Genomic DNA, 21,397 nt, shown 5'->3' with positions numbered 1-21,397 from the left:
GAAGAGACAAGCCTTAGAGAGGACAAATGTATTTGAAGAGAAAGAATAATCAATTGCATGAATCCAGATAGACACGCGCGCTCAGGTATCTCGACAAGCCAAACACCAGAGACTCCCAAGGAGATACACAGATCAAGAAGAGAACATCTCATACTATGTAGATAGACAGAGACATCCAAAGTGGGGTCACCAAAAGACGATCCCTTCGAGACATGCCACCCGCTCATCCGTCCCAACCAGATCACGCAAAAATCGTCACCAGTTCACTCGATCAGCCCCAATCAGACGAAGACCGTCAAGAGACAGGCTCGACCGGGGCCGATGTCGTCGCTGTTGTCGTCGCCGCAGCTTCGCCGTCGCTGAGCCTCGTAGGACCGCCGCGCAGTCGTAACAGGCCAGGCCCCGTGCAGATACGGCCCGTCCGCATCATGTTGCGCAGCCGTTTCCGCCGCGCCTCCCCGCTGCGCTCCTCGCCCCGCGTCGACCCTTCATCCACCCACTCGATCCGCTCCACCTTGAAGCTCATGCCGTCGTGCGTGCCATCCCACGCCCGCGACTTGAGCCCGAACATCACCGACGACTCGTACCGTTCCAGGCGCGGTAAGATCAGGAGCGTGATATGCAGGTCCTTGTCCGGAGGCGGCACCGGCGGGATCCGCGGCCCGTTCTCCGGCTCGTCGCCCGTTGGCCGCGGGGCATGCTGGTAGGTATCCTTGATCTCCAGATCCAGCATATTGATATCCACGTCTTCTCCCCATTCGCCCCGGATGAATCCAGAGTGGATCGCGGCCGCCACCGGATCTGAGTCGTCCGTGTACACCCCGGTGCCCCAGAGGGCCCGGCGAGCACAAATTTCCTCCCGGTGGCTCGCGTCAATACGGAAGCGCGGCACCCGGACCGTAAAGGTACAGTTCTCTTTCCCTTCAAAGCGCGGGATAGGAACAGGCGTAGTGGTGTAACCGAACTTCTGGCTTTCCAGCGACGCACTGGGACTGGGCACCCCGATGCGTGGCGCGTAGAGAGTCGACCCCAAGTGGTGCCGGGGAAGGTGCGCGACGCTCTTCAGCAGCGGCTCCAGATTGACGATGATCTGCGGCTCACGCGGAGGCGCCGGCGCCGGAGGGGCGCTGACAGCAGAGGATGCTGGTCGTGGGATGTGGTGATGATGGTGATGGTGATGGTGGTGGTGTGCTGGCGCCGAAGCAGCACCGGGGCCGGTAGTTGCTGCTGCCTCCGTAGGCGTGGCGGTTCTTCCGTAGAGAGTCAATGAGGACGACGGAGTGCGGGATGCGGTGCCATCCTCTTCAGTCTTGTGTCGATGATGATGGTGACTGTAGTTAAAAAAAAAAACACGCAAACATTAGCATCTCCCAATAGAATGTGAACAATCTGAGCAAACTTACTGGTGATGGTGGTGATGGACATGTCGCCCTCGTCGGGCTCCCCCTCGAGCAGACGCAGCAGCACCCCGTGGGTCGGCGGTAGGGTCACCACCTTCCCCCTGACCCTCCTCCTCCTTCGTACTTCTCTTCCTTCCGGGCCCAATCACTCCGCCACGACCGTCTGCGCTGTCCGATCGACCCGTGACAGTGTCCCGCTTGAATGGGCTGGCGGTCATGGGCGTGGGAGGACCGCTTCCCACCGATCCAGAGATGCCCGTGCCCACGCCGCTGCCGATACCTGCGAAGACGCGGCCCAATTCCCCTTTGATGCCGGACTCGCCTGCCGGTCCGAGGAGCTGGGCTTGGGCGCCCTGAACCGCCTGGGGTATAGGGGAAGCTCTCCCGGTCCGCTTGCCATCAAGTCCAAGCCCCAGGAGACTCCGATGCTGCATCAGATCATCACTGCCCTTCCGGCGCTGTTCGTCAGTCGTCGCTGTAGATCCTCCCAGTGTGGACGGCTGGCTTCCTGATGGGACCGATGTCGCAGAGAATATCCGAGGCTGGGACGGGAGTTTGCTGAGGAACGGTTGCTCGCTGGGCGGCGGAGTTGGTTGGCCCTGTCGCGGCTGGATCGAGACACTGGGGTGCTGTGATGGCGGTGGGGGTGGCGGCGGAGGAGGTGGTGGTCGGGAGGCTCCCAGCTGAGATCCTAGTGACTTGGTATAGCTCTGAATGGCTCCGAAGCCGAAACTGGAACTGGAACTAGGCTCAGAAGAAGGGGCCGGGAACCGTCGGGACTCGGGTGAGCTCCGCCCCGGATCCCATGGCGGTGCATTCTGCGGTCGTTCTGCTTCTCGCTCGGCGAAATGGGATCCATATCGCCCATGCAAGGGGCCTACGGGCGCTTTGGTGTCGGGGTCGTGCCCGGCGCCTCTCTCCCGGTCGCGTGCCGCCTGCTCTTCTCTCGATCTATCTGAGTAGAGACCGTTGTACCGCTGTGGTTGCTCGGGGTAAGGGGTTTGCCGTTGCGTATTTCCCGACAGTCCCTCGCCGGATGCCCGCGATCGAGGGCTGAATCCAGGACCTCGAACCTCCTCTTGCTGAGGCTGGCTGCTGGGCCTCGTGATGGGGCCACTGAGGCTAAGTCGTGGAGAGTGATTGTAAGGAGACTCTGAGGTAGTAACCGGAGGAGACGTCAGCGAGGTTGGCGGTTTATCGGAATACTGGGAAAAAGGCTGGGGGCCACGCGAGGGACCGAATTTCGAGGGCTCAGGCAGCGCCGGTTGCGAAGGAGTACCACCCCCGGAACCCGACCTTGACTGACGAGAGGCATTGTTCTTGGAATATAGCTTATCGGGGGTTTGCGATCGTCGGAATAGAGGATGATCCAGGGAAGACGCCGGCCGCGCAGGAGCGGTGGGCGGAGACATGGCCCCGGCAGCGCCTGAAGGGGGATGTGTGGTTCCAAAGGGAGAGGACGACATCGACGGGCGAGAAAAGATGGATGAGGGTGGATCGCGGGATGGCCGGTCTGCATCCGAGCCCAGCATAGATGATATCGACATGCTGCTGCCCGGACGATGCGCCTGGCCGGGAGCAGGTTCGCGAGGAGGGAATGAGGGCGGCGGAGGCTGGGACACCGATCCTGACGAATTGCGAGGGTAGTGCTGAGGAGGAGAAGGAGGCGGCATCTGACGACTGCTGAAAGAGTGACTAGATGGCGGGCGTGGAGGTTCTTGGGTTCCTAACGAGGAATTTCTCATGTCAGCATCTAGTATCATCCCCGATGGACGAATTGAGCTCCAGCCCTGACGTCAAGGCCTTCATCGAAAAGGCGCTTGCATGGAACTCACCACCACTTGCGAGCCCGGGACTGCCACCGCTTCCGACGGATGGGCGGCTGCCCTGCTCCTGCGCGGAGGGAGCAGGATGCATGTTGCGTGAGAATGGCGAGGCGAAGAATGGAGCGCCTATTCCTGGCGAGAAAGAAAAACAGAATGGTCAGAGGGCATAATGGAAAGGGAATCCGGTGGAGGCGACAGGGAGGAGAATAGACGCATCAGCTCTGCAAGGCACAAGCACAGGAGTAACACTGACTGCGGGCCCATCCGGGCCGACGCAAGTGATGCGCTAGGCCATATCGGGACAGACAAGCAGCTCGCCCAAACAGGCTAGCGTTCCCGGGGAAAAACGCCGGCGAGCCAACAGGATCCTTGGAAATTCCAACAGAGCCTGGTCGATCGCCCGCCACAGTGGCTGATGCGCGTACCCCGGACCGAAACAGAACAAGAGGATTGATTGACTGATGAGTGGGAGGGAGGAAGGGAGGAATGGAGTGCTGTCAGGGGACGCAGGTGATAGGTAGAACAAGGGACCCAGCAGCTGACCACGTCTCCGGGGACTCCATAACAGAGTCGCACAAGGATTGCAACGCGGCATCGCCAGAGGGCGGTGTTTCAAAACACACCGATTCCGACATAGTTTGGTGCCATGCCACAAGACAAAAATAAAAAAAAAAAGGAGGAGGAGGGAAAGGAAAAAGGAAGAAGAGGAAATAAGAACCTGCAGATGCTATTCTGAAACAGAACAAGCATTGGGAGTAATTTGAAAAAGAGTGTAGCTTTCAGTGAGGTCAAATTTCGAAAGCCTTTCCAGAGACTGGAGACACACAACAAGGAGCATCGTAGGAAAACGAAAAGACGGATATCATACCTTCACGATATAACGGACCTGGTTGTTCCTTCACACCACTTCCATTGTGCTTCACTGGCGACGAGTGGGTAGAAAACCCGTTGGCAGGGTCAGGTCGCAACGCGCCAAGTCGTACAGGCGAGATTGGTCTCGACTGGGGTCGCATCTCGGGCGCGTAGGAGGAATGGGGAGGATATCCATAGGCTGTTGTTGATCGGGACGGTTCGCTGTCGCGATGCAGAGAGTCGTATGCGGGTAGCGCTCGTCCGTCGGGTCGAGGAGAGGGCGACGGCCCATATTGACGAGGAGGTGGAGGTGGAGGAGCACTGGCGAACAGTGATGGGCGAGAAAACGGTGGATGAGGAGGCGGATATTGAGGTTCCATGGTCAAAAGTGCTCTGCTCGCATGTAGGCAAGAATCACAACCAAAGGATGGGTTTGTATCTCGTCGAAGTTGGCACTGCCCAGAATCGCGAAAAATGGCGGTGGAGACGCAATACGGGTGTGGAGATCCTGTCGCGCAGCACAGATCCACGTGCCTGTCGGACTCACGCGCAGAAACACAACAAATACACGATCACAGGATGCGAAGGAAGCATTCGAGGCACGTAGGTACCTAGGCAGGTCGTGATACAGAAGTTGTTTCCTGCAGGAAGAGAAACAACAAACGAGGTGGAGATGGAGGGAGATGACACTTGCTGGGCAGAAAAGTAACCTTAGTTTGGAGCATGCGACATGGGCCTGACTCTTTGGGGTGGGTGGATCCTCCCTAGGAGGAACAGTCTTCCCTGCTGGGGCCCATGCTGCCAGCATATTATTAGGCTCCTTTGGCCTTAGCAATAACCACAGCTACTCCGCACAGTACTTGGCAGCCAACACAGAGCACCAAACAATAACGAGTGGGCAGCTGACTTTTACAGAGAATCGGGCAGTAGTCCGGATATGTGGAATGTGGACAGCACTGCATCAGCGGGGAAAGCACACCTTTGAGAGGTCAACCGCAGAACAAACAACGAACTCGCTACGGACTAATAAAGACTAACAGCACCCATCATCTGCGCCCAGTGGATCCCCCCAGCCGAATGGATGGTTTGCCGCGGAACTTACGCCGGCAGCTAGCAACTTTAACACCCGGAAGATCCCACTCAGTATGGTGCCTGACAGGCTGACAAGACAGCCAGAAGATATTTGACAGATGACTTCCGCATGATTATTTGTACTACAGTCTGCTTGTCAAGCTGGAAGTATTAATTTACCTTGACTTCAAGTTTCTCCTATAAACAAGACTTGCGACCAGTAGTATTTCCTTACCATGAATATAGATACAATATAATGTCGAAAAACAACTCTGTTATGCGACTGCAAAGAGAGTGTTTTGGTTGAGAAAACTCGCAAAAGGAAAAAAAAAAACCATAAGTCGGCCAAGTGTACTGCAGAAAGCACTAGGCAGCACACCGTACGTCGTAGACTTGGCTGCAACTGCATCGCTTACATGCATGTTATGCATGGTGCATCAGCCTCGAACTAAAATATTACAAACAGTGACAACTGACAAGTGACTGTGATTGATGGTGCGGGAAATATTTTTTTTTAAAAAAAAAAGGAAAGAAAAGAAGTGAAATGAAATGAGAGAGAGATCTTTTGTCTTTGAAGCACTATTTCCGTCACTGCCGCCGCAAGACCCTGCGTCATAGCTTACTGAACCATTGACCTGGTCCGCTTGGCAGGGATTATGTACCTACCTAAACTTCCAGGACTCACCTTGCCTGTATCCCAACAGGAGCACAACAAAACGGTGTATGAGAGAAAAGGAAAAACAGCATTGGCCAATATCTATACTCTGTTTAATCGCCGATGCATGTCACCATTCCTGGTAAATCCTCCAGTGGTTACTCAGTACTGAAAATACGGGGAATTTACAATGAATGCGCCCCAACTGTATGCACCTCTAGAAGCCCTATTGACAGTGGTATTGAAGAAAGAATGTTCACAAATCTAAAATCTACAGTAGAAGAAATAATACGAATGCTATGTTCACGGTCTGAGGCATCATGACACTTGCGAATTTAACGGCCACCCCCGCCCTGCGGAGCGATCCCAGAACCCATCCACGTCAATCAGATCCGCCCCCTCCTGCGCCAAGGTGTGCCAGATCAGTTCGCGCAGTCCCCGCCGGCCGGGGATATCATAATATCGTGCTTTGAGGCCATGCCGATGGGCCTCCTGGATGTGCTGTCGGATCAGATTCATCTGGTGACTGGAGAACTGGTTGCGACGGGGGAACCCGATCGAGTCTCTGAAGCTGGCGGATGCACTGAAGCTGTTCTGTGCATTATAATCAGGAACGGTAGTGGCGCGGATACGGGAGTCGAGAGACTCGACATCTTGGTCCCTGGTCTCGGATCCGCTGCTTCCATTGTTGTCGGTACTCTGCACAGCCCGTCGTTGATGACTTGAGTACCCCGCGACGCGATCTCGGCTCTCGAGAACCAGCTCGTCCAGCGAGGCATCAAAGAAGATATCCCGGTGACTCGATTCAATGGCAGTGACGAATGCCAGCGGAACCCGGCCCGAAACCACCACTGTCACAGGTCGCTGAATTAGCTGCGATCCCTTCATGTGCGTGAGGTAACCTCCGGCCCTTAATCCGGACAACTGCGACACCACATGCGGCCATAAGGGGCCCGGGAGAGACCGAAAGTCAAGGATAAGCACAAAGGAACGGGTGGGTTCGTCGAAGACTCCGACAGGCGTCTTGTCGCTGGACGGATTTTTCGACTTCAGTGCGCTGAGAAGCGGATCGAGATAGCGGTCCTTCAGCGTATACCTGGTATCCAGCGATTGGACGGAGCTTCCCACCAAGATTTCATTGTTGTACAGCCAGATGTCCACTCTCGCTCCAGTGCAGCCGGCGTTGATGGCGAAGTTGACGGGGTCGGGAAGGGCACGGTTGTGATGGGAGATGCATCGCATCGACTGGCCAAATTCCGACGGCCATCGCGTGAATTCGAACCGATCTTGCTGGGGTGCTTCCCATCCTTCTCTCCAGTCATAGTCCCCCGATACGAAGTAGAAGAGCCCGTTCGACAAGACCCCCAGACATTGGATAACCCCACTGCACGTGATACATCAATACCGGAAGAAAAAGGACAATGTATATTGGAGGAGATCGCCACATACAGTATCATCAGAAGAACACACACGAGGCGAAATAGCCGTTCGTTCCAATTCTTCCATGCTACCCGATACCAGGCCTGCACAATGTATGACAACCCGGGACAACACTTTCTCGGATAAGAACGCAATGGATGGTCATCGAGAATGTCTGCAGCATACTCGACTTCAGCGGCCTCGATATCCTCCGTCAGAATTCCGCGAAGGGGGATCGGACGGGGACTGGGACTGGGACTGGGCGACCGTGACGAACTGCGGGGGATGGAAATATACGAAGCGGCCATGTTGGGCCCGCGCCTGGTTAGTCAGCCACCTCGCATGAGGTCAAAAAACAGAAAGTGGTCAGGTGCACTGGATGCCTGGACGAAGGCATTTACAGTGAAGTTCGCAGAGAGTAAATAATAACTGGAGAAGATGGGGGGTGGTTCACTAAAAGAAGGGCGGCTGATCGAGAGCCCGGGGGTGTTGGGTTGTTGGTAATAATAGTAATTCTTAAATTAATAAGGTCCGGTTAGGGACTCTTGTTCGGCACTCTAACCCTACATCTAGCACCGTACCACGTCTTACGACCGTTCGAGCAGCAAAGGTGTCACGATAACAGGCTGCCTGCGTGGAAATTCCCCCCATTTGCTGTGTGATGGGATCCCGGTCAACATGATTGCTGACGACGGCGCTCACGCAATCCCGGGTCGCTAAAACGACGCTTTGGCAGGATTAGGACAGAGACAGGGACTAGAGCGGAACCGTGGCTGGACTGATTGGCCCACGGCCTCGGCCTGCCATACGCAAGACGTGGGACCGTGTCGTAGCCAACTCCAAAAAAAAAGCTTGTTTATTCCCTGACTGTGACTCGCAGTCCACCGTTCGAATTATTACGCAGCTGGAGAGTCTCTACTCCGTATATTTACCAGTGGAAAAGATCTAATTAGAATTCGAGGCGTGAAGTAATTACCGCAGCCAATCAAAATACGCACAAGATAGAGTCCCTTACTTAAGCCTCCTAGGTAGTAAACGGTTAACCCTCGACGCGTTATTACGCCAGCGGCAGGTACTATGGAGACTTCCATTATTGGCAGGCAAGACCGAGCCCGAGAGCTCTACTCCGTAGCCTGTAGGCGGTATTGTTAAATCAGTAGTTTGCCAATAGCTACAATCGCAGATAGCACGCCTGGTTTTTGATCACAAGCTGAGGATATGGAATAACCATCAACTAAAAATAGTCTAAAATACATATCTCATCCAGGGGCTGTCTGTGATTGATACGTTTTAGAATCCATCACCGAGCTCGGAAATACCAGTGTCACGTGACATAAGAACTAAGTTTATTCAGAAGCACTGTACAGAGTAGTCAAATTGGAATAACGGGAAAAAAAACATCTCCAAAAGATATAAATAGACATTGAGATCCTTAGATTGCTTATCTACCGTACTGGTACATCGGTGCAGTCGGAGGTTGCACGGAGTACTCCGTACACTGCCGAAGTAATGTACAGCAAATTTTTAAGCCCGGTTATGTGGCTTCAATGGTGTAACTATTCCATATCCTGACTGTTGTCAAGGGGTTTTAAAAAAAGAAAAAAGAAAACACCTTACTTATGACATTTGAAGTATAAACATAGTCTTATTGACCAAGACAGACTGAATCTACAAAGAAAACGGCGGTGCCAAGACTGGAGTTTAGCATGGCGCAATGACTATGACAGCAGTGGCACTGGAACAGTTGTACGGAGTAGTTTTGCCCAAATTGTAGGAATCCCAATGGATATTATACTTGATGAAACAAACTGACAATATTTTAGCAAAATTAGCTGTAAATCCTCCAAAGCATGCAGAAAAAGATAGGTATCTTCATGCGAGCCTGTTGCTACCAGCCAAACTTTTATCAGTATGGTCCGTGCCGCCTGGTCACGAGCCACTGGTTGATATCACAACCACAGCGCTTCATCGCTCGGTAATGGAAACAACTCTTCCAGGGTGCACCACAGGCCTGCACGACACCCAACTGGCCAAGATATGTTCAGAAATGGGCTTGGGGGTTCCATTTAATATATCTCAGTCACTTACAAGCAGCAGAGCTTACTGATCATCCCGGGTCTCCCCGCCAAATCTGTGGTATGCCTGAATCCGAAGCAGATACTAACATGCTCCTACCCCTTCCCGGAACACCGGCCTCGACGTGGGCGAGGTTTCGCGAGAGATTCAAAGCCATCTTCAACGATGCGAACCCTAGGGTCTGCGCGGCGTTTTGGTTCTTAGGTGAGTCGAGTTCTTATGTGGTTGGTCGCGTGACCTGTCCAAAGACAATCCTGGCAAGCAGGTTGACTGATGTTTCCAGGTCTGATCAACAATGTCCTCTACGTGATTATCCTCTCCGCAGCTCTCGATCTCGTTGGCCCCGATTTCCCCAAAGGCGTCGTGCTCCTCGCCGATGTGGTCCCATCTTTTGGCACGAAACTGATCGCTCCGTACTTTATCCACGTCGTCCCGTACTCGATAAGGGTGTTGATCTTCGTGACTCTGTCGGTGCTGGGCATGCTCGTGATCGCTCTCACCCCTGCTTATACCGATGGCGGGACCATCTCAACCAAGCTCGCGGGCGTCATCCTCGCGAGCCTGTCCAGTGGAGGCGGAGAGCTGAGCTTTCTTGGACTAACACACTTCTACGGGCCGTTTAGTCTTGCGGCCTGGGGCAGTGGAACGGGTGCAGCTGGACTGATCGGTGCTGGTGCGTACGCTGTCGCGACGACCTCGTTGGGCCTTAGTGTCAAAGCCACTCTGCTGGCTTCGGCATGCCTACCGGCGATCATGCTTGTGAGCTACTTTGTGATTCTGCCAAGATTTCCGCTTCATTACAGGTTACATGCGCAATCTGGATATCTCGCGGTTTCCGAGAGCGACGGTGATGACGAGGTAGATGTACGCCAGGAGGATCGAGTACCAGAATGGCATGAGCGGGGCGGGCTGCTGGACAGGCCAGACCATTCAACTAGATACCGCAAGCCGGCAGGGCGTGATAATGCTTTAGATGGGTGGTCACATTTTAAAGCGAATTTGAGGCGCGCCAGGGGTCTTTTCTTCCCTTTGTACGTGGATCTGCTGACGTGAAGTTATGCTGCATGGGTACTGACACGATTTGAATTGGCAGCATGCTTCCTCTGTTGTTGGTCTACATTGCAGAATATACCATCAACCAGGGAGTTGCTCCCACTCTTCTATTCCCGTTGAAGGAGACTCCCTTCCGGCATTTCCGGGGCTTCTACCCGGCTTACAACGCCATCTATCAGGTTGGCGTCTTCCTCTCGCGGTCCTCAACCCCGTTTTTCCGAGTCCACAGCCTGTATCTACCCTCGTTCCTTCAGGTGATCAACCTGACGGTGTTGACACTACACTCGCTCTATAACTTTATCCCGAATGTATATATCATCTTCCTCATTATCTTCTGGGAAGGCCTCCTCGGTGGACTCGTCTACGTCAACACATTCGCCGAGATCAGTGACCGCGTGCCTCCGGAAGAGCGGGAGTTCTCTCTCGCTGCGACGACGGTGAGCGACTCGGGAGGAATCTGCATTGCGGGGTTTCTGGGAATGGCTTTTGAGGTGTGGTTGTGTCGGTGGCAGGTCCGACATGGTAGAGACTTTTGCACAAAGATCTAGCCTAGCATTTATTTACAGTACGAAATACGCTACTCATCTATAAGGAGTGGGGGCGATGAACCTATAAAATGGGGGTTCCGGATAAAATCATAGAACAAAGGATTTAAGACAATGAATTACATCAGTCTACGCAGTTTAACTATAAAAAAGAAAGAAAGAAGTAAAGGGGTAAAAGAAGATGAAAACAATAATGATGAATGTGATGAACACAATGAAACCCAAGCTGACCCAAGCTTATCAGCCAAGAGAGGGTCATCCAATGAGAATCAACGAATTTCAAGGATGGTCACATGCATCTCAGCCCTCAGCCCCACGTGATGGTGGTAGCCCCCCTGAATTCCGTCATTTTCACATGCTTTTTCACATGCATTTCCTTTCCATTGAATTCTGTATTCCCGATGCGGTAGGTAGGAAGGGAGGTACCTAAACTTGGGTTGAACACGGTGTCACTTCTCCTGTACTTGGGTACTCCTTGCCCTGAGGGCTACGGAGGAGGAATTTCTCATGTTCTTTGTTGCCCTTCTTGTCTCTAGAGACAGTGTCAGGGACTGTAACAGAGCTACCTTCTGTCTGACTTGGCTTTCTTGTTGATCAGATAATTACTCCGTACCTATCTGACTAATGTTATACTCTTGGTTAGCCCGTCGCTTCCATTTGCATGTGATTCAGGACCTTGTGCTTTAGGTACTTATGTCTACACATGATGATGATGACAAGCTAACATCTACACTACGAATGACATCGTTTCTTCAGAGGCAAACAGAAAGAGGGTCCACTCACTGCTTGCTTGCTGTCCACTCCACTCTGGCTCTAATTATTAGATGGATGAGACCTAGATTAGGTACCTACATATGCACCCCGTACCTAACTGTACTTTACTGTCCTGTACCTCTATTAAGGGTTGGTTGGATGGATGACTTGCTGTACAGACACAGACCACGGGATCGGATCTGATAGTAATTCTTCTTTCTTCCTTTCTTCCTTTCTGTCTGTCTGTCTTGTGTTTTTTTTCTTTATACCCATGGTTGTTGCAGTTGCTTTCCATCCATCAACAAAATAAATGATAATCTGGGCTTTCCGGTCCTACCTATATGCTTGCTTGACTGGTCGTTTCTGTCTTGGGGAGGCTGTCGTCTTTTAGAAAATGATTGGTGTGTACAATCCATAATCCATAGTCAACATTATGATTCCCCTGTCTGAGTCGTGTTTATGTTGTGCGAGTGTGAAAGGTTGACGATGGTAGTACAGACCACGTCCTGGGAAGACCCTCGACCCAGTTTCGAAAGATCCAGGTCTTGACCGTCGTGTCCTTCTGGTCGCTGTACCTGCTGAAGTACGCTGCCTCTGAACTTGATGTTGAACCTGGTGGGCTTCTTCTGATGAGATTTCTGCTAGGGGTCACAACCATGGCCCTCCAGGCCTCCGGGCGATTTCCTCCAGGCTGATGAACCGTCTGACACCGTGGCAGACGATGGTCATCACCCTACTCTGGCTCTACATCTCGCGCAATTTCGCCAAAATCGTCGGCCTGGAATGCCCCGAACCTCTCGCCAATCTGTACTCCCGTTCCTACTTCCGTGCCACATGGATCACGACCGCCCTCGACGCTGGGTTCTGGACAGCGATGAAGATCCGCCCGAACTGGTTGCGCGATCTTGCGTCGATCGTGTTCTCGATCTACTACCTGATTGCTGCCGAGCAGGCGGATGAGAAGGTGCGACGAGTTCGAGCCACCCTGACAGTCGAGCATCTGCGCGTGTCGTGGAACAAGGCCACCACGCCGTATCTCGCGGCGATCAACAAGCTTCTCCGGCCGAGGTTCACGAGATACCCGCCCCGTGCGATTAGGATACCTCGTCCGCGGGAATCGTCGTATAAGGAGCCTGTCAATGCATGGCTGTATTTCGACGGACCGCTCAGCGCACTGCGCGACGAGACCTGTATCGTCCTGGACATCCCCGGCGGCGGATTTGTCGCCATGAACCCGAGGACGGCGGATGATAAGCTGCTTGCCTGGGCTGGGAAGACGGGCGTCCCCATCCTGAGTCTTGACTATAAGAAAGCGCCAGAATACCCATATCCCTACGCACTGAATGAATGTTATGATGTCTACCGCATGATCGTCGCCAGTCGCGGCCGCTGTGTCGGCCTCAGTGGAAAAGTCCGTCCTCATATCGTGATCACTGGGGACAGCGCCGGCGGCAACCTTGCAGCCGGGTTGACCATAATGATTTTACAATCGGGGAGTACGGAGACTCGACAATGGCGTGGAGAGACTGCTCTCCCTCCTCCAGACGGGCTGGTCCTGGTGTATCCTTCCCTGGACATGAATATCGGAAGCTGGATGACCGAGGAACAGATGGCATTGTTTCAAGAACGAGGCATGAGGAAGACGAATGAGAACGTGTTGAAGAGAAAGAGCGAGGATTACTACCGGCTGACACCGACGGGATCTCGCACTCGCCTTTCAGCGGACGAGACAGAAGATACATCCCCGGTCCTTGACTACTTCAATCACAAGGCGTGTGGCAATGCCGAGATGGTAGAGAAGACAGGGTCATCCGACTTGGCCAGCCAGGCCGCCGCTGCTGCTGATAACCAGCCACGACAGATCAGGACTCGCTTGGCAGTGTCGTCAATGATCTCTTACTTTGGCGACCGGATTCTAAGCCCGGAGATGATGAGGGCCATGATTATTCTCTATATTGGCCCACATAACCGTCCGGACTTCAGTACTGACTTTCTGCTCTCGCCCGTCCTGGCGCCAGAGGCAATTCTCGCCCGTTTCCCGAAGACATACATCCTCACGGGCGAGCGCGATCCCCTCGTGGACGACACGGTGATATTCGCCGGCAGGATCCGGCAAGCGAAGCTGCACCGGTTCCGCGAGCGCCAGGAGCTAGGACTGGAGAAGTCGAAAAAGGAGTTCAACGAGAAGGAACATGTGGAAGTGGACTTGATCCCGAGCATTTCCCACGGGTTCTTAAATTTCCCAGGCATCTTCCCCGAAGGGTGGAAGCACATCCACAAATGCGCAATGTGGATTCACGATCTGTTCGCCATGGCGGAAGCCGCGGAGCTGAAGAAGTCGACCTCCTCCAGTCTCGCGCAGTCTGTCGACAGCCGTCAGTCGCTGGCGCTGTCGAAGCGGGAGAACAGTAATGGCAGTGTTCGAGGTAGCAGCAGGAGGAGCTCCTTCGCGGAGTCTTCGGCTGATGAGGACCGTCCGTTGGAAATGAGGGTTAGCAAGTTTACTCCTGTACGCCCGCCGGCCGTGAATGGGACAACGAACGGCGATAATACAACAGTTTCACCCGCGAAAGGAACGACAGCAGCAGCAGCATTGAAACCGAAGGAGCCTAACCCACCAGAGTTCCGCCTAGCTAAAACACCCAAGCGAGCAGGCAGAAACCGGGGAGGAGGAGGGAAAAAGACTCGTCATCGACCGTCATTAACCGACGAAAACAACAACACACTCTCTTTCCCACTGCCTCTATCACTGCTAACCACCACCAACCATCAACATGGTGGAGACGAGCTGGACGAGGAGGAGAAAGACTCCTCAAACGCACCCGACGAGAAAGAAAACGGCGTCACCATCACGCGCCTTCCGAGCGAAGCGGACCTGATTGGAAGACGGATGAATGGGCTTGCAGGGGGGTTGATGGGGTTGGGAGAGGGGGCGAGGACGCCGTGATATACACTACACATATCTAGATGGATAGATACCTAGGTGGATAGATCGTGTTGTTTCGCTCTACCCGACGCATGATGCATCTATCTATCTATGCTGGATGTGTGGGCGTGTTGTGCAGGAATAATCTATAGTATAGTATAATCTAATCTATAGCATAGAAATGATATGATATGATGTCTCACGATTACTTCGACACCTCTCTCTCTATTTACAGCCGGGGTACATCAAAGATATGACTTTTGAGAGTGTGCATAGTCTTAGACTGAAAAAAAAAAGCTCTATGTAAAATGGAAGAAGAATACATCAAAGTCATCGTCAATATTTCTCTCTCTCTCTCTCTCTCTCTCTCTTTCTCCATTAGCATATACATGCTGAGACAAGTGAAGAAAAGCAAAGAACAAATCTGAAATCACTTTTCATTTCTTTTTTTTTATCTATCCAACCCACTAGCCAACTAGGCAAGCAACAATCGATCTATCTATCTAAAAAAATACAATACAAGTCAAGACAAGACAAGACAATACGCTAATGATAGCAAGAGAAACTTCATATCAATCAGTCGGTAACATCAATCACATCAACCACATCACGCTAGCTGAGTTCATCTGGAGAAGAGGAAGAAAGGATGAATCTAAATGTTACAAGGCTAGTAGTCCTCACTGACTGCTACTCTTGACAACCGCATCAACAGCTTCCTCCAGAATCTTCAAACCCGTCTTGATCTGCTCTTCGGTGATGGTCAACGGCGGCACGAAGCGGAGACAGCCCTCTCCCGCGGTGATAATCAGGAGCCCGCGCTGTCGCGCCGCCGTGAGGATGTCCGATGCCTTGGGGATGTATGTCTCTGATAGCTGGATGCCCAGGATGAGGCCCAGGCCCCGGATTTCGGCGATGACCTCGGGGTATTTCTTCTGCAGGGACTGGAAGCCTGAGATGAATAGCGACGACTTCACTTCTACCCCGTTCTGCAGCTCAGACGAGTTCAGCCGCTCGACGATGTGGTGCGCCACGCGGCAGGCCAGCGGATTGCCGCCGAACGTGGTGCCGTGATCGCCCGTCTTGATGTGCGGTGCCACCTTGGTCCCCGAGACGATGGTTGCACCGATCGGGATGCCATTGCCCAGCGCCTTGGCGGTGGTCAGGATGTCCGGGTGCGCTGGTTTGCCCATCTTTGGCGCGAAGGCAGGGTGGGCATGGGCCCAGAGGGTGCCCGTGCGGGAGAGACCGCACTGGATTTCGTCGAAGATCAAGATCGCTCCAACCGCATCACAACGCTCTCGCAGCGCGACGAGGAACTCGGGCGTCGCGACGTTGATTCCGCCTTCACCTTGAATCGGCTCCAGGATGACACCGCACGTCTTCTCCGTGATCAACGTTTGAAGCTGCTCGACGTCGTTGAACTTGCCGTACTTGAACCCCGGCACCATGGGCGAAAACGGGGTCTGATATTTGGGATTGGGCGTCGCCGACAAGGCGCCCATCGTCCGGCCGTGGAAGGAGTTGTGGAAGGAGACGAATTCGTGCTTTGCCCCCGATGGGTCCAGAGAGCGTCCTACTTTGCGGGCGAACTTGATCGCCGCTTCGTTGGCCTCCGTCCCCGAGTTCGCGATGAAGACCTGGGCTGCGTCGCGCATCGCGCCGGATTGGATGGTCGACTCCACCAGAAGCTTGCTGAGAGCGCCCGTCCAGGGGTTGTGATACAGATTCGAGGCATGGATCAAAGTCTCTGACTGAAGAAATCCCCAGTCGTCAGTTCTGGAGCTACCCCGCTTGCGAAGCCAGCTTACCTGCTGTGAGATGATCTTGGTGACCTCCGGGTCACAGTGCCCCAACGAATTGACCGCAATGCCCGCCGTCAGATCGAGATACCGCCGATTCTCCATATCCCAGAGATAGCATCCTTGACCCTTGACCATCATCGGAGGGGGTCGGACGTAGGTCGTCACCATGTATGGAGTTCTCTCCTCGAGGAAGGCCGCCGTTGGCGAATTGGGGGCGGGATCAGGAGTAGGTAGAGAGGACGCATTCTGTGTTTGCTCTTAGTCGACTTCCACCAGATTGAAGAAACTACTTCATACGTGATGCGGACTCGTTGAGCTGAAAGCCCGAGCAAACAGCCTCGTAGGCCTTGCGAAGAGGGGCCGACGGCAGGCGGCTCGCATAGCCATGATGAGTGTGATGGAGAGGATGAATTTAACAAAACAATGCTTGAGAAAGTCCCGCTATTGCATGTCCAGCAGGGAGCAATGAGGGATATTCTCCTGCTGTGAGTCAATGACAATTGCCGCGGGAACGAAATGTTGAAATATTATTTCCTCTGGATGACCGATTATCGGCCCGCTTATCGATAGCGCGCCAACTGATTTCTTCCCGCCTTGGTTAAGTTACCCTTAAGTTACCCTTAAGAATATCCGTATCTTCGCCGCCGCAATCCACAGCTTGATACCTACCCTCCTCTCATTCATACCGTTCGTTCTTTTTTTTATAGAAAACAAACAACATGGCGTCCTACATCGCATTCTCTCGCGCCCTGGCGCCCTCAAAACGACTCCTCACATACTCCCGTCGTTTCCTGTCTAGCACACCCGCCCGCAGAGTCGCCGACGACAACAAGAGGAACCCCTTCCTGGGCGGCCCAGCACCCCCACGACTCCCCAAAGAAGAGCAGGAGATCTTCGAAGAGCTGCAACGGCAATCGACCGGCGCGTTCAGCACCCCGCGGACTCCTCCCAAGGTCAATCAATCGCCTCACTCGGAAGAAGCCGCTTCTTCTGCTGCTGCTTCTTCCGCCACCACCTCAGCTTCAGCTTCAGCTCGCCGTGTAGACTTCGACTCTGTGGAGGACTTACATCCGAATCTGCGGCTGGGTGCAAAACCGGAGTTTGAAGGCGACAAGAATCCCAAGACGGGGGAGATTGGAGGGCCCAAGACTGAGCCCTTGCGGTGGGGGCACAATGGAGACTGGAGCTATAGCGGACGCGTCACGGATTTTTGAATATGGAATAAATATGGAAGAAAAATACTATGGTTTCTGCTGCGCAAGGTGGGAGGGACAAAGTCTTATATATATATATTTTCAACTAGTTGTATTTTTGCCTTGAGATTCAAGACCATGCAATCAATGTACTGTACTGTACTGTACTGTACAGTATCCGATAGAGGATATAAATGTGTCGTCATGACAACTTCCACTCACACTTCAACAGCGTTTTATATATACCACACCCGATACGAGGATAATCAAGGACAGGACTGGTATCCTTCAAGTCGCGCCAGTGTTGCTTTTCCTGCCCTGCTCTCATTAGCACGTCCGAGCTCCTTGCTGATCCACGCTCCGATCCGGGACATCTCCTCCAGGTCGATCCCCGTGTGCATGCCCAGGCTGTGGAGGGTATGGACCAGGTCCTCGGTCGAGACGTTGCCTGTCGCGCCCTTGGAGTACGGGCAGCCACCCAGTCCGCCGACACTGCTGTCGAAGATTCGGATCCCATGCTCGAGCCCGACAATCGTGTTGACCAGCGCTTGCCCATAGGTATCATGGAAATGGAGAGCTAGATCGCTGGTGGCGATCCCTGCCGCAGAGAGGGCCCGCAAGAGTTCCAATGTCCGAGGCGCAGTCCCCATTCCGGTCGTGTCAGCGATCGACACCTCGTCCGCTCCCATCTCCAGCAGGGATGCGGTAATCTCGGCCACCTTCGACGGAGGAACATCTGGGCCTTCATATGGACAGCCTAAAGCCACAGAGACATATCCGCGCACTCTGATGTTCTTGGACTTGGCCAACGCCATGATGGGGCGCACCCGTTCCAGAGACTCTGCGATCGTGCAGTTCGTGTTCGCCTTGGAGAAGGCCTCTGTCGCGGCAGCAAAGAAGGAAATTTCCGTCCTTGTTGCGGGTTTCGACTCAGTGCCGGTCGACTCGGAAGTAGCACCCTCAGCGTCCATGATCTTGACCAGGTTCTCCATACCCTTGATATTGGGGACGAGGTAGTTGTATGCAATCGTATGCTTAGACTGCGGAGGAGACTTCAGAAGATGCTTGAGAATCTCCGAAGTGCTTGCCATCTACACCAGATCTCTGTTAGAACGTAGGAACCCTTACATTCTGCCTACAGAGCCACTCACCTGCGGTACCCATTTCTCAGGCACGAACGAGCCCGCCTCGATAGTCGTCACCCCGGTCTTGGCCAGCTTCTCGATCAGCTGGATCTTGGTCTCGAGCGGGATGGACTTCTTCTCGTTCTGCAGGCCATCTCGCGGGCCTACTTCGACGATGCGGACGTGGTCCGAAGATAACCGAGCCTGTGTCGCATAGCGGCGAGAAGGCTGGAGTGGGAGAGTGCGAAGGGCTGGGAGCAGCCGCAGTCGGGATCGGAGTTGCTGCATCCTGTCAGCTTTCCAGTAGGTAGAAAATCCCTTCCATCAAGAAATAATAATGTCAGAGGGGAAGAAGTGGTGTAGTTGTTAAGCTTGAGGCTTGAGCATGATCATGGGACGGAACCATAATGCGGAGAGGTATGGCCACTAATCGGAGAACCGAAGCCGATAACAGTAACACCCCACTTTTTTGCCTTATTCCCTCAATAATTTAATTTTATCGGCATTTAGATTATCACAATTTTATTGACTGCATAATTGCATGATTTCTACAAGTCAATAGATTCTTCTCTCCTCCAGTTGACTACTACCATGGAGGATACACCTGCGTCCCCACATCGCAATCAAACTCGTCAACCCAAGAAAAGATTTGTCGGACGCCGGACGGCGGATGCTCAGCAGACTGAAAATCTATCAGCGAAAGATGGCGATACAACAGCTGTTCAGAGAGGTGAGAATCTGAGACAGATTGATGCACCTGATTTAAGCATCTCTGCTGACTGCTGTAGCACCCCCTAGGAGAGCTCCACGAGCGTTGAACCATGTCCCTCCAGAGATTTCCGAAGACCCCGACATCCAGGCCGCCATTGCGCTGCTGCCCAAGAACTACAATTTCGAGATCCCCAAGACGATACACCGCATCCGCACGTCGGGCGCCAAACGCGTGGCGCTGCAGTTCCCCGAGGGCCTGCTCATGTTCGCAACCACCATCTCGGATATCCTGACAGAATTCTGCCCCGGTGTCGAGACCCTAATCATGGGCGACGTCACCTACGGCGCCTGCTGCATTGATGACTACACGGCCCGCGCGCTGGGCTGTGACCTCCTCGTGCACTATGCGCACAGCTGTCTGATCCCCGTGGACGTCACGACGATCAAGACGCTCTACATCTTCGTCGACATCAGCATCGACACCGAGCATCTGATCGCGACGCTGGAGCGCAATTTCCAGCCCGGCAAAACGATCGCCACCGTGGGCACGATCCAATTCAACGCCACGCTGCACGGCCTCAAGCCCGTGCTCGAACGCGCCGGGTTCAAGGTCGTCATCCCGCAGATCATGCCCCTGTCCAAGGGCGAGATCCTGGGCTGCACATCGCCGCAGCTTTCCGACAAGGAGGTCGATATCCTCCTCTACGTCGGCGACGGGCGCTTCCACCTCGAATCCGCCATGATCCACAACCCTTCCATCCCCGCATACCGCTACGACCCGTACTCGCGGACCCTCTCGCGCGAGACCTACGAGCACGAGGAGATGCAGGCCCTGCGTCGAGACGCCATCGCCGCCGCGCAGGCCGCCAAGAAGTGGGGCATCATCCTGGGCTCGCTGGGCCGGCAGGGCAATCCGCACACGATGGTCCTGATCGAGCACCATCTCCGCGAGCGCGGCATCCCTTTTGTCAATCTGCTCCTGAGCGAGATCTTCCCCGGCAAACTGGCGGCCATGTCGGATGTCGAGTGCTGGGTGCAGGTCGCGTGTCCGCGGTTGAGTATCGACTGGGGCTATGCGTTCCCGCGGCCGCTGCTGACGCCGTACGAAGCGCTTGTCGCTCTGGGCGTGCGAGAGAGCTGGGATCGCGCCAACAATGGCGTGTACCCGATGGACTTCTACGCCAAAGATGGTCTGGGTCGGACCCGGGCAGAGCAAGTGCCGTTAGGGGGTGCCGCTTGAAAAAGAAAAACAAGACGCATTAGATACAGTTACAAGCGGCAACTCACTCACCCCTGGCAGTCAATAAAACTCATTTCAATACGGAGTACAACAGATAGAGAAAGGAAAAGAAAAGAAGAGAAGAGAAGAAATACAACAGCAGTGGCTGCTCTCTTCGACTACTCGCCTTGCATTGCAAAAGAATCTGATTCGTTGCTATCTCAGATCAGATCAACGAGGCTAGTCTAGGCTACTGGCTAACGTACAGGCGACCTTCATTTTCTTTTCTTTTCCCATTCCCATCCAGATTTATTGTTCGTCTCTATCATGGAAACGATCGGCGGAAACACTCGTAAACTTAATTAAGGGCACGTTCAGGGATGAGAAAGCAGGAAGAAAACTTCTTCCTATCCCTTCATCTCATCTCCACCCTCGGCGTTGAAATCACTGGCACTCCCCCTTCGCAACGAGAGGAAGCTTTTGTTCCCCAATTCATCTGCCGTTCGCTCCGCCGCTCGCCATCTGGTGACTGCCTGTTCGACGTCCTCGCACATTTCCCGAGTGTCCCGGATGATGCGGCCCTCGTCGGCCTCCCAGGGCTGTGCGCTCCTTCGGGTTCCATTACTCCTGATCATAGGAAACGCCGGTCCGAAGCCTCGCTCGGTCTCGGGCGCCGGATTGAACATCACCGCGTTGGCAAACATGCGAATCAACTCTTTCTCCAACTGAGACGAGTTGACAATTCCTTTGGGCGGGATGAGGTCCGCCGTCT

General features: G+C 53.7%; 7 protein-coding genes across 7 annotated transcripts; 3 read left to right on the top strand and 4 right to left on the bottom strand.

The window, feature by feature from the left end:
* Window positions 1-295: 295 nt before the first annotated feature.
* On the bottom strand, window positions 296-4,458 carry VTN77DRAFT_4885 (uncharacterized protein; the record flags this gene model as incomplete). The annotated part of the gene is made up of 3 exons (XM_069420993.1): window positions 296-1,331; window positions 1,404-3,126; window positions 4,095-4,458. The coding sequence occupies 3 exons, from the start codon at window positions 4,456-4,458 to the stop codon at window positions 296-298; spliced, it is 3,123 nt and encodes a 1,040-aa protein (XP_069277452.1).
* Window positions 4,459-6,122: 1,664 nt separating this feature from the next.
* On the bottom strand, window positions 6,123-7,531 carry VTN77DRAFT_4884 (uncharacterized protein; the record flags this gene model as incomplete). Its single annotated transcript, XM_069420992.1, has 2 exons — window positions 6,123-7,188; window positions 7,254-7,531. The coding sequence occupies 2 exons, from the start codon at window positions 7,529-7,531 to the stop codon at window positions 6,123-6,125; spliced, it is 1,344 nt and encodes a 447-aa protein (XP_069277451.1).
* Window positions 7,532-9,361: 1,830 nt separating this feature from the next.
* Window positions 9,362-10,900, top strand: VTN77DRAFT_4883 (uncharacterized protein; the record flags this gene model as incomplete). Its single annotated transcript, XM_069420991.1, has 3 exons — window positions 9,362-9,503; window positions 9,583-10,330; window positions 10,393-10,900. The coding sequence occupies 3 exons, from the start codon at window positions 9,362-9,364 to the stop codon at window positions 10,898-10,900; spliced, it is 1,398 nt and encodes a 465-aa protein (XP_069277450.1).
* Window positions 10,901-15,253: 4,353 nt separating this feature from the next.
* VTN77DRAFT_4882 (uncharacterized protein) lies at window positions 15,254-16,765 on the bottom strand (the record flags this gene model as incomplete). The annotated part of the gene is made up of 3 exons (XM_069420990.1): window positions 15,254-16,327; window positions 16,385-16,624; window positions 16,676-16,765. 3 exons carry the CDS (start codon window positions 16,763-16,765, stop codon window positions 15,254-15,256), a joined length of 1,404 nt encoding a protein of 467 aa, XP_069277449.1.
* Window positions 16,766-17,097: 332 nt separating this feature from the next.
* On the top strand, window positions 17,098-17,592 carry VTN77DRAFT_4881 (uncharacterized protein; the record flags this gene model as incomplete). Its single annotated transcript, XM_069420989.1, has 1 exon — window positions 17,098-17,592. One exon carries the CDS (start codon window positions 17,098-17,100, stop codon window positions 17,590-17,592), a length of 495 nt encoding a protein of 164 aa, XP_069277448.1.
* A 245-nt stretch (window positions 17,593-17,837) lies between these two features.
* On the bottom strand, window positions 17,838-18,983 carry VTN77DRAFT_4880 (uncharacterized protein; the record flags this gene model as incomplete). The annotated part of the gene is made up of 2 exons (XM_069420988.1): window positions 17,838-18,662; window positions 18,723-18,983. 2 exons carry the CDS (start codon window positions 18,981-18,983, stop codon window positions 17,838-17,840), a joined length of 1,086 nt encoding a protein of 361 aa, XP_069277447.1.
* A 303-nt stretch (window positions 18,984-19,286) lies between these two features.
* Window positions 19,287-20,646, top strand: VTN77DRAFT_4879 (uncharacterized protein; the record flags this gene model as incomplete). The annotated part of the gene is made up of 2 exons (XM_069420986.1): window positions 19,287-19,425; window positions 19,484-20,646. The coding sequence occupies 2 exons, from the start codon at window positions 19,287-19,289 to the stop codon at window positions 20,644-20,646; spliced, it is 1,302 nt and encodes a 433-aa protein (XP_069277446.1).
* Window positions 20,647-21,397: the final 751 nt, after the last annotated feature.

Source organism: Rasamsonia byssochlamydoides (genome assembly GCF_041956645.1).
Source record: "Rasamsonia byssochlamydoides strain NRRL 3658 unplaced genomic scaffold VTN77scaffold_34, whole genome shotgun sequence".
Lineage (NCBI taxonomy): Eukaryota > Fungi > Ascomycota > Eurotiomycetes > Eurotiales > Trichocomaceae > Rasamsonia > Rasamsonia byssochlamydoides.
Note: the sequence above shows the minus strand (reverse complement) of the source record. Positions and strands in the feature narration are given on the sequence as shown.